At 50.2% G+C, this 17735-nt stretch overlaps 1 protein-coding gene across 5 annotated transcripts in view; it reads right to left on the reverse strand.

Moving 5' to 3' along the window:
* The window catches only part of TTC7A (tetratricopeptide repeat domain 7A), a 162701-nt gene that overhangs the window by 75680 nt on the left and 69286 nt on the right, over positions 1–17735 (reverse strand). For all 5 annotated transcript variants that reach the window (XM_057558077.1, XM_007190057.3, XM_028168483.2 and 2 more), the window contains 2 exons: positions 12921–13051; positions 10288–10403 (listed from right to left, as the gene is read on the reverse strand). In XM_057558077.1, coding sequence (XP_057414060.1) covers positions 10288–10403; positions 12921–13051 — 247 coding nt within the window. The remainder of the gene's footprint in view (positions 1–10287; positions 10404–12920; positions 13052–17735) is intronic.

Genomic DNA, 17735 nt, shown 5'->3' on the forward strand with positions numbered 1-17735 from the left:
CCAGAAAAAGGCTGTGACACTTCCTTTGCAGGACACTGAAGACATCCAGGTGAGGGGAGCTTTCTAGTGAGGTGGGGTATGGGCGGTGGGTGCTGACAATAAATAAAGGCTGTGCATTAAGAGATGCTGGAAGGATGTGCTCTCTCCGATGGGCCTCAGAGGTCTTCCTGTGCCCAGAGGTCTCTTCTGTGACCACCAGGAGGCTCTCCTGGGCTTCACTGTTGGGTGATTCTGGCCCCTGAATGCCCCTGAGAGCCTTCTGTCTTGTGCCCTCCCCCAGCGCTGCAGATACTGGGTGGTTGGTAAGAATACAAAATTACTACTGACTGAACACACCCCTTACGGGGTCATACCCAACAGCAGGTTTTCTAAGGTGCCTACATACAACACACACACACACACACACCCACACCCCCCCCGCCCCAACACACACACCAGAAAGGGAGAGTGTCTTCATAAGGCCGCACAACCTGCCAAGCCCTGGGCAACTCCCTCAGAAAACACTCTCTTCTCTATTGTTTGGTTTTGGTACAATGAGCATATATTGCTTTAGTGATTAAAAAAAAATTTTTTTAAGAGCATGCACAAAACATGCAGCCCACCTGGTTCAACACACATGGCCCAAGCTCACTCTCAGCCCTGAGCCAAGAATGGGCTCTGTAGGTCAAGGGAGAAGAGAAAAAACCACCCCAGAGAGAAATGGCCTCTTGCTTGCTGTGGGGGAAGGAGCCAAGTTGGCTCACGTCCTTTTTTTTTTTTTTTTTTTTTTTAATTTATTTTTGGCTGCGTTGGGTCTTCGTTGCTGTGCGCGGGCTTTCTCTAGTTGCGGCGCGCGGGCTTCTCATTGCGGTGGCTTCTCTTGCCGCAGAGCACGGGCTCTAGGCGTGCAGGCTTCAGTAGTTGCAGCACGTGGGCTCAGTAGTTGTGGCTTGTGGGCTCTAGAGCGCAGGCTCAGTAGTCGTGGCCCACGGGCTTAGTTGCTCCGCGGCATGTGGGATCTTCCTGGACCAGGGCTCGAACCCGTGTCCCCTGCATTGGCAGGCGGATTCTTAACCACTGCGCCACCAGGGAAGCCCCGGCTCACATTCTTTTCTTGGGAGATACTCAGAGACCCGGTCCTAGTGAGGTCAGGGTCATCAACAGATTCCCTGGCATTGCACCACCCCCAGGTGTTCCCTGCTGCCTCACCCCTGGGCTGCTTCGTGCAAAGGAGAACCAAGCCTCCCCCACAGCCAAGACCCTGGGCCCAGCAGCCATCAACCCCCCAGCCCAACAGAAAGCTGCCTCCTGGCAGGGGCATCCGCAGAACTGCCCGGGGCGAGGCTCCAACCAGAGTCCACGGCTGCCCTCTGGTGGCAGTGAGGGGAAGCGGACTCCAGGTAGGGGCCTCCCAACTCCTGACTTTCAGGCCAGCACTTTCAATCCCAGGTCAATTAGGCAGAGCAAGGGGCAGGAGTCAGCTGGGGGAATTAACTGCTGGATCAATAGGGCAAGGCCCTTGGGAAAAATGAATGTCCCTCAGACACTGAATGAGTAAGTGGGCAGCATAAGGGAGGCCCAGGCCTCACCGAAGCTCAGAATTAAAGGAGAAGCACTGTCTGGAGGCCGAGAAAACGTCACCCACATTACACAGTGGAGAACACCACACCCTGTAAATTATGTCAAACCCTCAACTGGAGGGACAAGTTGGACCCTGGGAAGAGCACTGCTTGTGGCCACCTGGCCCCTGGGGCTGAGCACCCCATTCTCAGCAAGGGTTCCGCTGGGCCCTCTGGAACCTGGGTCCACCCCATGCCCACACGGGAATGAGCTCAGGCTCTCAGGTTAGAGCCCAGAATCTGTGAAGCAGATCCCACCACCTCTTCCTGTTCGTCAGGCCCTAAGGAACCTCTTCTAACACCCAGCAGCGCCTGAGCCCCGGGGGCTCCATTCCACCTGGCCCCTCAGGATGAAACGTCTCTCTAGAGCCCATCCCGTCCCAGGCAGCACTCGCACCTCTCTGCCTTCCTTTCCTTTCGTACAGAGCGCTGTCCATCGTCAACATCTGGATCCCATACCATCATTTTCCCACTGGGACGTGAGTTCCGTGAAGAGGGTCCTCATCACTCCATGGGCTCTCGGAGGCCAGCTGGGAAATAAGCTGCTGGGCTTCTCCACCTTGGCACCGTCCCCCCTACTGGGCTGTGACCTCTCTGAACACAGGGAAGGGTTTCTCCCCAACCCTTCCCAAACACCGCAAGAGCCCAGGCAAGTGCGGGTGAGTTTAACCTGCAGGAAATGGCTCTGGAGCCCTTTAAAAGACTCTCCAGAGCTGCCCTGGAGAAGGTGACCCAATATCAGGCGTCTGCGTCCCAATCTCCCCCTGACCTCCTGCCTCTCACGCCTTGGGCTAAGACAGTGGTTCTCAAGTGGGGGCGATTTTGCCCCCTACCCCCAGCCCACGCCACTTTTCAGTGTCTGGAGACATTTTTGGTTGTCACACTTGCGGGGTGGGGTGTTCTACTGGCATCTACTGGGTGGAGGCCAGGGTTGCTGCTAAAACCTACAGTGTACAGGACAGGCTCCCACAACAAAGGAGATCTGGCTCAAAATGTCAGCAGTGCTGAGGCTGAGAAACCCTGGGCTAAGGTGACTTTTTTTTTTAACTTCCTAATAATGACAAATGTATAAGAAAAATACTGGAACCGGTGACTCACCCAGGAAGATGTAACTTTGACCTGAAGACCATGATACATAATTACAGGAGCTCACTGATGCAGACCTACTGTGGGTGGGTGGTATCCTGGGCCCAGGACTATGTAATGAGCATGGCCTCAGGCTGTGGGGTTGGGCAGACACAGTTCAGCACCAGGCTCCTGGCAATACCACCTGTTAGCCTTGTGACCTTGGGCAAGTTACTTAACCTCTCCTTCAGGAAAATGGGGATATTACTAGTTCCAACTTCACAGGATTACACGTAAAGGCATTAGCATTCTGCCTGACATGCAGTAAGTATTCAACATTAGCTACTATCAAGAGGAAAGGTGTGAAGAAATTACTTAAAGCCTGCCCAGGCACCCAGGGCTACTTTATATATGTCACATTCCAGGGCCACCGCCGGGCTGGATGTGTTCACAGGAAACTGAGAGAGGGGCTGAGTTGTTCCCACGTATCCTGGGAACTACTCCTCACACTCAGGCTTTCAAATATTTGGGCTGTTTGCTTGGAAAGAAATGATGATCCAGTTTCCATTCCTCTTTATTTGGGAATAAAGGGCGGGGGTGGGGAGGGAGTCAGCATCAGCTTTAAGGACTGAAATTTGTGCTTCAGGAAGATTCCAGTGGGTGAGGCTGGGCAAGTGACTCAACCTTCTCTGAGCCGCAGCCCCTCACTAGTGGGCTGGGGTCACATGACCTCCTTCACAGAGTGTTGTACACAGAGCATGTGGTCCAGCCTAGCACACAGCACGTGCTTGATAACTGCTGGCTCTCTCCCTCTTTCCCTCCTGGCTGTCCTGGACGTTCACCTTGACCTCATCATATCTGCAGAGAAGCTGGTGTGGGGAAGGGAGCGGCTGTCCTGGACGCTCACCTTGACCTCATTCATATCTACAAAGAAGCTGGTGTGGGGAAGGGAGCAGGAGGTGGAGGTGGGGGGACCTCAGCAGAGAGGGAGTTAATAGGGCTCTGAATTCCGTACTCCAGTGTCTTTTCATTCCCTCCCTCCTCTTGGACCCTCACACCCTGGGATGCAGGACAAACAGACACCCCCCATTAGAGGTGGGGGTGGGGAGTAGAGGAGGAACTTGCTCAGGATCACTGAGTGGCCTCTATTCCCCGGCCCTGCCCTGACACCCACCAACTCTTCAAACCAGAAGCTGGGACCACGCATACCAAGTAGAGGCAGACTCAGGGGAACAAACGCTAGGCTGTGAGCACCTCGGGGGCGGCAGCAGGGTCTTAACTGCTGTGTTTCTGCTGTGGGCAGTGTAGACTGGTGGTTAATGGTGTCAGACAGTACCGGCACACACAACCCTGGCTCTGTCCAGGACAAGTCACTTATGTTCTCTGTGCCTCAGTTTTCCCATCTGTAAAATGGGGGTGCTAACAACAGCACCTACCTCAGAGGGCTCCTGGAAAGACTAAAGACACATGCCAGCAAAGCACTTAAGTGCCTGGCACAAATTCAGCTCTTAATAGGTGGCACGTATTAGTATAACAAATATTTGTTAAATGAATGAATGAAGGACACAGAACACTAAAATTAGAACTGTCCCCTCCCCACAAAATCTACTCCATGGGACTCGCATATGGAAGAAGAGCACCTCTTCTGCAAGAGGCCTTGGGAGGGAGAACCTCTTAAACAGAGAGCAGGCATCAGCAAACTCTTTTCTTTAAAGGATCAGGGAGTAAATATTTCAGGACTAGCCATCTGATCTCAATCCCAACTTCTCCGCTCTGAGGGTGAGACAGTATGTAAATGAATGGGTGTGGCTATGTGCCAAAAAAACTTTATTTGCAAAAACAGGGCGACGACAGTCTCCAGCTAAAGAGAAGCAGCTGGGTGGCAGCTGCCTGGGAAGTAAAAACAGGAACCAGCCTGCTAGGCCACCATGTCACTGAAACTGAAATTCAGTAACTGAATAGGAACAAACAAGCCATGGTGGAGCTAGAGCAGAGGCTGTGTGCGTGTCCCAGTGACTCCCCCCGGCCCCACCTCCCTGGCCACAGAGTGGTTGGTCAGAGGCACCCAGGGCTCCCAGGCCAGTCCCACCCTTGGGAGGTAAACCACCTTGGCTCCCTGGGCCTCCCGATCCTCACGTCCCAAACGGGACACCACTGCCTCCCTGGCCTAGCACTAGAGAAATTTTTTTTTTTTTAAGTGTAAACTTTAAGCTTGAGGCAGCAGCCCATCCAGCTGTGGACTGCCTCAAAAAAATAATAATACAAATAAATGATAATACTGCCTTAGATTTTCTAAACAGCTGTGACGAATCAGGTGCTCTGGTGGCTGTTCACGTATGAGGAGAGAGCAGGGAGAGAGCCTGTTTCCTGGCCGGGACCTTCTCCCTGCTCTTACCATCTGGAGGACAGGATTCGTGCGGCACCCCGCCTCCTCTAACACGAGGGCAGGGTGGTGAGCGAGGAGGACACAGGCCTCCTCCAGGGCGGGTTCCAGCTGAGGCAGGACTGCCTCCCCCCAGGCCCACGCCCACCCCCAGCCATCTCAGCCACCTCTGCTTCCTGGGAGTGGCCTCACCATGGCCTGCTCTGCATTCTGGGCAAAGACTCCACTTCCTTCTCTTCCAGGCATTGAGGGCTAAAGCTCGGGGGGCTTCCAACACCCCGAATGGGATGTAGCTCTGATGGGACAGGGATGCCTGCTGGATGGAAAAGCTGCCTGGGCCAGAAACTGCGTTTCAGTCCAGCTGTTCCCCTTGGAGTCCCAGAGTGCTGGTTCCTAAAGAGCGGTCCCCAGAGACCCACCCCAAACAAGGGCTCCCTGTCAAACGAAACTGAAAACTTTACATGTCTTTGCCTCCTCCTGAAAATTGACTATCTGCAACCATGCTCCTTGGAATTCCTATTCTAAAGGGTCTGAGAAGTCTTTAACCCACTGTTTCCCAAGTGTATTTGGCCTTGGACTCTCTCAAGTTCCCCATCCTGGAATCCTCAGCCTCATCCTACCTCTTCTGCCCCACCCAGACTCCTCCTGTCTCTGGGAATCTCCCCTCCCTCGGGGCCCAGCTCAAGGATGACTGTCCCAGACACACAGCCCACCAAGCCCTAAGCCCACCTGCAGGCGTGGGCTTGGCACCTTCCCCTGATGCCACAGGGAGGGACTTCATGCAGAAGAGAGATTAACAGGAACACAAAAGAGGCTCCCAACCAAGCCCTGAGTGGAAAAAGCAGACTACAAAGCAGCAGTACTATAAGATACTATTTTGTTGTTGTTTAAAAAAGAAAAGAAAAAAATATACCTGCATATCTGTACATAGAAAAATGTGAAAAGACATACATCAAAATGTTAATAGTGGGGGGCTTCCCTGGTGGCGCAGTGGTTAAGAATCCGCCTGCCAATGCAGGAGACACGGGTTCGAGCCCTGGTCTGGGAGGATCCCACATGCCGCGGAGCAACTAAGCCCGTGCGCCACAACTACCGAGCCTGCGCTCTAGAGCCCGCGAGCCACAACTACTGAGCCCACGTGCCACAACTACTGAAGCCCGCACGCCTAGAGCCTGTGCTCAGCAACAAGAGAAGCCAGTGCTATGAGAAGCCTGCGCACCACAACGAAGAGTAGCCCCTGCTCAGCACAACTAGAGAATGCCTGCGTGCAGCAACAAAGACCCAACGCAGCCAAAAATAAAAAATAAATAAATTTATTTAAAAAAATGTTAATAGTGATTACCTAGAATAAGGGGCCAGCAAATTTTTTTCTGTGAAGAGCCAGACAGTAAACATTTTAGGCTTGGAGTCATATAACTCTGCAGTTGTTGCTCTAAAGCAGCCATAGATATAGAAGATACCTAAACCAACAGCAAGCTGTGTTCCAAAAAACTTCACAAAAGCGGGTGACTGGCCAGAAGGTCATAATCTGCCAGTCCCTGATCTAAAGATTGAATATGTGATTTTTAAATTTGCCTGTTTTATATTTTTATGTATTTTCCAAGTTTTCCACCATAAACATTATAATTATGTTACTTACATAAACTAGGAGGGAGGGAGGGATCAATGAATTATGCATTTTGGGGAGGGAGGGATAAATTAGGAGTTTGGGACTAAAATATACACACTACTATATATAAAATAGATAACCAACAAGGATCTACTGTATAGCACAGGAAACTATACTCAATATTCTGTATTAACCTATAAGGGGAAAAGAACCTGAAAAAGAATACACATATATATATATATATCTGAATCACTTTGCTGTACACCTGAAACTAAAACATTGTAAATCAACTATACTTCAATTAAAATTTTTTTAAAATAAATTATGCATTTTTAAAGGTACAAACAATTAAAACATAAAAATCTAATGAACCTCACTCCTAAGAAAAGTGCAAATTTAAAATGATGCTGAACCAATAAGGACCTACTGTATAGCACAGGGACCTATATACCCAATCACTTGTAATAACCTATAACGGAAAAGAATCCGAAAAAGGATATATATATATATGTACGTATACATATATACATACATACATACATATATATATATATATATATATATATATATATATATATATATATATATAACTGAATCACTTTCCTGTACACCTGAAACTGCCAACATTATAAATCAAATATACTTCAACAGAAATTATTTTAAAAAACAAAAGAAGTAATTACCTTCCAAGTACCAACACTGGAAAAGTGAATAGATAAATATCATCTCCCCCGCCAACAATAATGATGCTGAGATAGCATATTTCACCAATCAAGCCTAATAAAACATCAAAAAGCTTGCACTAATCCTCCTACACTGTTGAAAGGAATGTAAACTGGTACAGCCACTATGGAGAACAGTATGAAAGTTCTTTAAAAAACTAAAAATAGAGTTACCATATGATCCAGTGATTCCACCCCTGGGCATGTGTCTGGAGAAAACTATAATTCAGACAGATACACGCACCCCAGTGGTCATTGCAGTGCTATTTACAATAGCCAAGATGTGGAAACAACCTAAATGTCCATCGACAGATGAATGGATAAAGAAGATGTGGCACATATATACAATGGAATACTACTCAGCCATAAAAAAGAATGAAATAATGCCATTTGCAGCAACATGGATGGACCTAGAGATTATCATATTAAGTGAAGTAAGTCAAAGACAAATATCATATGATATCATTTATATGTGGAATCTAAAAAAATGATACAGAGGAATTATTTATAAAACAGAAATAGATTCACAGACATAGAAAACAAACTTATGGTTACCAAAGGAGGAAGGTGCGGCAGGGATAAACTAGGAGTTTGGGATTAGCAGATACACGCCACTATATATAAAATAGCTAAACAACAAGGACCTACTGTATAACACAGGGAACTACACTCAATATCTCGTAATAACCTATAATGGAAAAGAATCTAAAAAAGGACATATATATAGACACACACACATACACATACATGTATGACTGAATCACTTTGCTGTGCACCTGAAACTAACACAACACTGTAGATCAGCTATATTTCAATAAAAACTTAAAAAAAAAATGCTGGGGCTTCCCTGGTGGTGCAGTGGTTGAGAATCTGCCTGCTAATGCAGAGGACACGGGTTCGAGCCCTGGTCTGGGAAGGTCCCACATGCCACGGAGCAACTAGGCCCGTGAGCCACAACTACTGAGCCTGCACTCTGGAGCCTGTGCTCCGCAACAAGAGAGGCCACGATAGTGAGGCCCGCGCACCGCGATGAAGAGTGGCCCCCACTTGCCGCAACTAGAGAAAGCCCTAGCACAGAAACGAAGACCCAACATAGCAAGCAATCAATCAATCAACCAATAAATCTTTAAAAAAAAAAATGCTTGCACTATGTTGTGAGGGCTTACGAAGCAGCCTCTCTCCCACATCTTGGTGGCACAGAAACTGAAACAACCTCTATGAGGTCCAAGTTGGCAACGTCTACCCAAATGACCAGCATTCGTACCTTCTGACCCAGAACTTTCCTGTCTCGGAATCCACCCTACAGACGGATTCCCACTGAAACAATGCATAGGTATGGTTCTGTTCTGGACTCTGGCATACACTGAAAAGAGCCCAAGTCTGGAAGTGACCTATCTGTTCCTCAGTTGGGAACTGAGTAAACAAATTGTAGGAGATCTGTACTATACGATACTACAAACACTATGCAGCAGTGCAAAGAAAAGGCAGCTCTGATGCGGAACCATCTCCAAGAGATATATTTTGAATGAAAAAAGGCAAAGGGGAGAATATGCATTTAAAAAAGGAAGAAAATAATATGTGCGTATAATCGCTTGTGTATGCTGCTAACTATCATGGAATGATACAGGAGCCTAGGAACACTGTCTACAGAGGAACCAGGAGGCAGGGGATGGAGATGGAAGGGAAACTTTTTACTGTCTAGTCTTCTGTACCTTTTTAATTTGGTATCCTGTGCAAGAATCATCTATTCCAAAAAATGTTAAATGAAAAGGATGAATAAAGTGAAATTTAACAAAATAAATCATACTAAAAACAAAATAGGGGCTTCAAAGGACTCTAGCCAGTCAGAGCAAAGAAAGCTCTGTGATCCTGACCCTCCGTTTCCTCACCTGTGGGGAGGAGGCAACACCTGTGTGGCTGGCCCACCTCCACCTGGGAGGCTCGAGAGGGGCGAGACGTGTGCCCAGCCTCCACGGTGACTGGCTGCACTCGGCACACGTGAGTCCCTCCGCTCACCCGGATGGCCTCACGGCCCCAGCCCATGGTGTCTGCAGAGGGTAGTAATGATGCTGAGGAGGGAGCCGATGAGGCACGGGAAACCCAGGCCCCCACCTGCTAGTCTCCAGCCTGGTGGAGGCATTCAGCCCCGCAGAACCGCCGGAGAGCCACGGTTGCCAGCAACACGCCCGCCGGGTCCTGTTGCTTCTCCCTCCATCTCCACCACCACCAACGCACCCACGAAACACCAGCAGCCCCTCCCACCCAGATGGACGCATCCACCAGACTCTCCACAGAGGGAGGGTGCCTTGCTTAACCCCAACAAGCAAAAGACTAAGAAAGGGGTTCTGGGCACCATGTTCTTGGGTCCCAGGACCCTCCAGTCAATGCACAGGAGAACGAGCTTCCTGCCACCTCACCAGCAGGGCAGTCGCACCCCCAAAATGATGCCAGGCCTTTACTTTCACCACACTTCCCCTTGGATCTCACAGCCCTTTGAAAGTTGGAATAATCAGGAATCACCTTTTCCATTAAATTTTGGGAAGAATGAGGCTCAGAGAAGCAAAATGACTTTAGCTGACACTTCAGGCGACAGTGACCACCTCCAGACCGCCCAGCTCACTGTCCTTCACTCTTCCCACACCATCATCGGGCTCCCAGAACTCCCCCTTCTAAAGATGACCACCCCCAACATGTGCAGGCTTTATTGCTTCAGCAGCTTCCTGAAGCTCAGCCCTTCCCCCGAGGGCCTGGGCAAGCTCAGTCTGACAAGACGGGAACAAGCCAGCCCCCATCGTCCTCTCCAGGGAGCCCGCACACACACAGCCCAGAGAAGAGGGAGGCCTGACCAATGTCAGCAGCTCCCAGGCCTGAAAGAAATGTCCGGGTCCCGCTCAGCTGCCAGCGACCTACCCCTTCTTCAGGTTTGTCACGTAAGCGCTCTGGAGTGCAGCTTCCAGGAAGTAGGTGAGCTCGTAGTCGACCGGGTGAGATACTTTCAGGTGCCGGGATGTGGTGTTACTTGTGATCTGGGAAGGGGAACACAGAGAGAGCCGCTGTCTGCAAGTTCTGAGGCCGAGAGGCCAGGGTCAGCCCAGGCAGAGGTGGCGGCCCCATCGCCGCCCAAGCCCCCAGCCACCATAGGGGCACGTAGGGCAATACTCAGACCAAACTCAACCTAACGTGCTTTAATTCAAAATAGGTCAAAGCACTCTCTCCGTGCAAATGCTGGATGCCCATAACAGCCCTACAAGGCTGGTTTTATCTGCACCTTATAGATGAGGAAATTGAGGCTCAGAAAGTGCCCGAGGACACAAAGCTGGCCTGGGCCTGGACGTCAAACTCAAGTCTGGCCAGCTACACATTCCAGGCTCTTTCTATTACTTATTGGTGCATTCTTTCAACACTCGAGTGCCTACCAGACGCCAGACACTGCACTGTCCCTGTCACATAACCATGTAACCTCAGAACAGCCTAACAGCTGACCCCCAGTTCGTGGGAAAGCTGAGGAACAATTGTTATTAACTGAGCTGTCGCTTAAGCCTCAGCTCTGAGAGGGTCACCCAGCCGCACCGAGATGGGCCTGCCTTCACTATGCCACCTCCCTCTCTGATATGAGGGGAAAAAAAAAAATCAACGAGCCATCCACCTTATGTTTCAGAAACTGAAATACGTTTTAGAGAGATTCTTAGTTCCTCAGAGGTTGGCGCTGGGTCTTAGGAGGGACGTCCAGCTTTGCAGCGCACCGGGTGCACAGGGTTCTATGGCCTGCCCTCCCTCGACCCGAGATAACCAGCTATCGGGGCCCATTTGTCCACCCCGTGTCCCTGGGGCGCTGGTTCCAGCCCTGGACACCATTCCAGCTCATCACCTTAATCCCCTTTTAAGAGTCCAAAACCCAGGCTTCTGACTGAATGGGTGACTTTCACTTTTTCATGAAAGCTTCCTCCAAACTATATGTAATTCAAACATGAAGAGCTCCTGAAACATTGCATGTGACCTTGGCAGAGGTCAACTCAAGTCTCCACGTGGACCTCTGCCAGGGAGTACACTCGAGTCCTGTTTCTGCTGAGCTGCCCAATCACTTCTTTCCCGCTGAAGTCCGGCCAAGCAGAGGGACTCTAGGATGGTGACTCTCGACAGGGGGGCAATTTTGCCCCTGAGACATTTGGCAATATCTGGAGACACTTTTGGTTGTCACAGTTGGAGGGGGGTTGGCTGCTGGCAGCCCACAGGTAGAGGCCGGGAGTGCTGCTGGACATTCTACACAGGGCAGCCCCACAATGAAGAATTATCTGGCCCCAAACGTCAGAAGTCCTGAGGCTGAGAATCCAGCTCCATGGGAGCTGACCTGGCCTGAGGAGGACGCCTCCAAAATGGCCCGTCACAAAAACAGGTGCTGGGTTGATATTTTGGCATTTGCCAAAGTAGGTGAGGTTCAAATATCTCCTGGGTGCTGAGTCTCTCAGCTCGTGCCCACCTCCTCTGTCTGGATGCCAATCCTAAATCTCCTCTGCCATAGAGCCTGCCATCTAGCATCTACTAAACAACAGAAGGCTTAAGCACCACCCCAAAGTCACAAGTCATACAGGGTCCAAACCCTGCCAATGCCACTTATGGACTGTCTGAGCTCCGGGAAGCTATTTAACTCTCCACACCTGAGTTTCCTCACCTACAAAATGGGAATAACAATCGTAACCTGTTGCAGTTGGTTACTATTTGAAGGTTAAATTAGAGAACAACTGTAAAGTACTCAAAGTAGTGCCTGACGTGAAAACAGGGATGCAGTAACTGTAAGTATCTTTGTTGAATACGGCTGTTTGTACCCCCCCCCCCATTAAACCAGGAGTCCCCAGAAGGGAAGAACTGGGGTAACATCACAGTATGCTGCTAACACCTGGAACTGCTGTCCTGTTGACAGTTCGTTCAGGCCCCCCGAAGCAGAAGCTGGGAGATAAGTAGGCCAGAGAATTTCCAGACCCCTGTGGCCAGCTCTGCCAGCCTCTGCGAGGCTTTAAGAATGGGCCTTCTCCTCCCTAAAGGGTCCAGTAGGGAGCTTCCGGAGCACCTGAGGGCTGGGAAGAGTGTCTACAAGGACCGGCCTGACTGTACCCTTCCAAGGGAAGAGTAGTGGGCAAATGACTTAATCTCTCTAAACCTCATGTGTTAAACAGGGATGAATGTAACACCTACTTCAGAGAGCTGCTGTGAGGGGTAAACAAGTTAATGAACACAACAGGGCTGTCACATTTTTGGTCGTACAAGCTGAGCTCACCAAGGAGGTCCCCAGCCACTCGCAGGTGGCGTGGACTCTTCTGTTTATTAAAACTCTTTTCTGGCAGCAGAGAGGCTCATGCTTATAGAATCAGGATACTATAGTGAGTTTTCCAATGGATAAAGCAGAGCATCTTCAGGGCAGGTGGAGGGTCCTCTTTTCTAATTTGCACAAGCGGGACCTACGGTTTTAGTGGGGTGAGGGGGGTTGCATAGATACAGGTGCTCAATAGAGGGCAGTGATGACCATGGGGCTATTATTTCCAGCTCACCTTCTCCAATTCCTGCAGGAACACCTGAGCGATCCAGGAGGCCCTCTCGAAACAGGTGATCACTTCCTCCTCCCTCTCGGTCAGGCGGTGGCGGGAAGCGATGGAGTTGGGTAGGCGTTCCAGGGAGAGGCCTGCGGGAGGAGGGGAGCACCTCGGACCTGCCCTTCTCGGCAGGGGGGAGGGGGACCCAGCTCCAGGCCCCTCCCAGGGGCCCAGGGTGGGCTCATCCGAGGAGACTCCGGAGCAGCCAGTGGGAGGCGGAGGTCCTGGGAGCGGAAGGAGGGGGCTAAAGCAAGGATGGTATTAGCAGCGGCTGGGATCAAGCGGTGGACAGACAGCAGGCACCCATGCCCCACGTGGGGAACCACACTGGTGGCACCCCCATGCCCAACTCCTGCCTGGCCTTCCAGGCAGTGCCTGCTGGAAGCAATCCTGACCCCTCCTCCCAGTTGCTAGAAGAGACCCCTCCCCAGGCACTCACCATGTTTACATCATGGAGTAGTTATTTACATCTAGCTCTTCTCTCCCCCAGTAGTTCAATGGGGGCAAAATGAGCCTGTTTGGACTGCCACAGTCCCTAGCACGTGGTAGATGACTTGATTACACAGCATTTATATGCAACCCTCCAGTGGAACCAAACAGCTTCTACCTCACCTAAGTCAGGCGCTTGGGTCCTATGTGCCTGCAGTGGAATTTGCTGTTTTTGCGTCCCTGGCATCCATTTCCCATTCTTTCCACAGCAGCACCTCTCCTTCCCTTTGAGCACCCATCGTGCAGCCTCGCTCAGGCCCTGTGGTTCACAGGGCCGAGACCCTGCCCCACCCCAAAGGCAGGCACATGATCCAGGCTGACCCATCATCAGGGCCACAGTGATTGGCTAAGGGTGTGCACATGGCCTGGTCTGGGCCGAGAAGACCCAATCCCAGAATTCTTACCCCTTCCACTGGGCTTGTTAAGCTGTTAAGAGGCCAGCCTGGAAATGTTAGGGAAAGGCTGCCTTAAAATGAAGCTGCATAACGTGAATGTCATTAACATGATTGTACACTTGAAAATGGTTAAAGTGGTATATTTTATGCTTTGTGTTTTTTACCAAAATTGAAAAAATTTTAAATATAAAAGCATAGCTCTAAAGCAAAAAAAGAAAAAAACCCGAAACTATAAGAAACCAAGAAGGGAAAGCTGTAAAGGGAAACAACTATATTTATGTCTGGGTTTTTTGTCTTTTGCTTTTTTTTCTTTGAGACAGGAAAAAGATTGAATAAACTCTTAGTCATGAAAAAAAAACAAACAAAGTCTACACAGAACAGAGATGAGACTTGATGGAAAAGGGCAGATTCCTAAAGACACTGTTTTAACACCTTGCCTGAAGCAATACCCCCTGAAACTTTCCAGTATACGCACCAATAAACCCCTTCCCCCATTTTCTCAGGGGGGGGGGTGGGGTCAAAGTCCACTTAAACTGTGTTGCTGTCACGTGCAACTCACAGTCCTGACTAGAGAGCACTGTCCTAGACTGCGGTTCTCGGTGAGCAGAACCCAGATCTTTCTCATCTTTGTGCCCACACAGTACTTTATATGTAGTAGGTACTCAAGATGAAGTGACTGAAGGAAGGTCCAAGAAAAGAATCCTCAACTCTCGCCTGCCCTTTGGCCCCAATATCCAACTGATGACCAAGCCCTTAACATTTCAAGCCTCCCCTCCCCTTCCCTTCTCTTATCTCCTTATTTTAGGCTTTATCTCTTGAATGGATGATCACCTTGGCCTCCTAGCTAGCCTCCCTGCCTCCAGTCTCACTCTCATCCACCCTGCTCAAGGATCCCAGGGTGATCCTTCTAAAACTCCACTGCTTAAAACCCTCCACTGGGGTCCCCATTGCTACAGGGTGAGGTCCAAACTCCTGACATTACATACCAAGCCCTCCAAGATCCATCCCTGTCACCTCCCCAGCCTTGTCTCTCATCATGTTATAGATCAAATGTTTGTGTCCCCTTGAAAGTCATAAAGTCCTATGTTGAAAACCTAATGCCCAAGGTGATGGTATTAGGAGGCGGGGCCTTGGGGAGGTGATTATGTCCTGAGGGTGGAGCCCTCATGATAGGGATTAGTGTCCTTATAAAAGAGACCCCAGAGAGCCCCTTCCGTCAAGTGAGCACACAGCAAGAAGTTGGCAGCCTGCAACCTGAAAGAGGGCTCTCACCAGAACCTGACCATGCTGGTGCCTTGATCTCAGACTTCCAGCCTCCAGGACTGTGAGAAATAAGTGTCCGTTGGGTATAAGCCACCCAATCTGTGGTGCTCTGTTCTAGCAGCCTGAGCTGACTACGACACCATAACTACTGCATCCACACCCGGCCTCCTGCACCCGAATGCTGACTGTGCTCAGGTCACTCCTCTTGCCTGGAATGTGCCCTCCACCCCACCCCGCAGAGGCCACCCAAAATTACAGCTCACCTTCTGCCACTGAGTGCCCCCTCCTCTATGGAGACCCCCCGATACACCCTGGTATAACCAACCATTCTCTCCTCGGGCCCTGATCTACACTTTACGTATTCCTGCCCCACCATTTTGTTATACTTATTTGTTCACGTGTTTGCTCAGCCAGACTATAGGCTCCTTAAAGGCATCAACCTTAGCACGTTCACCTTTCTATAACCTGGCACACAGGAGGCACTCAGCAAGCACTGGCTGGCTGAAGAAACGACAAGCCTGATGGTGTCTGACAAAGTACAAAGTACTCTACAAACACAAGGTAAAGAAATACTGCTGTTCTTGGCTAGATTCCCAACTCATATGGTTTCAATGACCTTGCCCTCTGCCAGACTGGGGTGTGAATGGGTCCAAAGGTCGGGATGCCTCGGCCTGGGGAAAGGTGGGCACAGACCATGAAGGCCCTTGCTCAACACAAAGACTCAGTTACCCGGGTCACCAAGTGTCAACATGCCTCCTGCCAAATGACTCATGACCAGGAAGGGACTAAGGGGGAGGAGGAACAGAGGGCGTACTGGAGAAGACGTGGCAAGGAGGCAGGAGAAGGCTGGTCCCCCCTGCTCACTGCCGGCGCCGGCCCAGCCACTCCTCTCCAGACCCATGGCCCCCGTGTACCCTACAGGACAGTGGGACATAGAAACTGTTCAGGGCCTGGCCTGGAAGCCAAGTGGAAATGGCAGGAGGGCACAGCCAACTCCAGAAGACACAGAGAGGGTCTGTTTTAACACATCCTTGGGCTCCTCCCCACCCCCCCAGAGACGTGCTGCTGGCTGGGTTCCCTCCTGCCCCACCTCTGGGCCGAGAACTGGGATGGACCAGGTTCAGGCTGCCAGTCCCAAGCCTCCGGTGGGCTGACCACGGCAAATCGGTGAATTCAGCAGTGTCTGTCTGTGGGGCCGCCACATTCCCCGCGCTCCGTTTGTTCCTTCTGCGCCCAGCAGGGGCCTCTCCACAAGGCTTCTCTGAGATTTCTAAATCCCATCCTCCTTGAAAGCTCACAGCAAACCACCTCTTCTCCGAAGGCTTCGTAAGTCTCCCGGCTTCAGAGCCAGCAGGACGTTTTAGCTGCGCCTCCTCTGCGTATGCCCTTTCCCCTACATTGTGACCATCCTCTCTGCCCATTTCTGGTTGATCTTTGCACCCAGCGAGAGCAAAGCCTGGTGCTTAGTGAGTGGGTGGACACACAGGGGAACACACACATTCACTCATGCCGAGTGTAGAGGCCGGTGAGGTTTCTCCCTCTCCATCTAAGAAATGGTTCTTGTGGAATTCATAAACAAACCGTGGCATATTTATACAACGGAATACTACTCAGAAATAAAGAAAAGGACACACTCTTGATACATACAACACGGGTGAATCTCTCAGAACTTATACTGTGCAGAAGAAGCTAGATATCAAAAAGTACAGGCCATATGATTTCAGTTATATGACATTCAAAACAAGGGCAAAATTATAATCTATATTAACAGAAACCAACCAGTCATTGCCTGGGGTGGGTTTGGGGAGGGGATCAGTTGGCAAAGGACCTGAGGGCATTTTCTGGGGTGATGGAAATGTTCTTTGTCTTTATTGCGGTGTTGGTTACACGGGTATCTATACTTGACAAACTCATCAAATTACACACTTAAGATCTATGTACTGTGTAAAAATATATCTAAAAATAATAAATATATTCCTTTTTGAAAGGAAGCAATTATGATTCCAGAGAACTAATGAAGATCAAAGTAAAGGGGCTCCAGTCACTGAGGTAGTGGTCTGTGAAAAAACTTCTAACATATAGCGGACCAAAAAGCTTCCTGGAGCCGGCGACAGCTCTTCCTAGTGAGGGTCGCGGTCCAGTCACCCAGCTCTGCCCATAAAAAGAGGCTTCTCTGTCCGCCTGCCAATGAAGGGGACACGGGTTCGAGCCCTGGTCCGGGAAGATCCCACATGCCGCGGAGCAACTAAGCCCGTGCGCCACACCTACTGAGCCTGCGCTCTAGAGTCCATGAGCCACAACTACTGAAGCCCACATGCCACAACTACTGAAGCCTGTGCGCCTAGAGCCTGTGCTCTGCAACAAGAGAAGCCACTGCAATGAGAAGCCCGTGCACTGCAACAAAGGATAGCAGCCAAAAATAAATAAATTTATAAAAAAAAAAAAAAGAGGCTTCTTTGCCTTATATTTGCCCTTTGAGTCATATGACGAGCCATTTTCCTGTCACAAACATCTGATGGGAAATCTACCAGGGATTCCAACCCTCGGGTTCCTTCATCTTCTGCCCTGTGTGTTTCTGCACAAGTGGCCAGACCACAACACTAGGTCCAAGATGGAGACGGGCTGC

The sequence above is a fragment of the Balaenoptera acutorostrata genome, chromosome 12, assembly GCF_949987535.1.
Source record: "Balaenoptera acutorostrata chromosome 12, mBalAcu1.1, whole genome shotgun sequence".
NCBI classification, from domain to species: Eukaryota; Metazoa; Chordata; class Mammalia; order Artiodactyla; family Balaenopteridae; genus Balaenoptera; species Balaenoptera acutorostrata.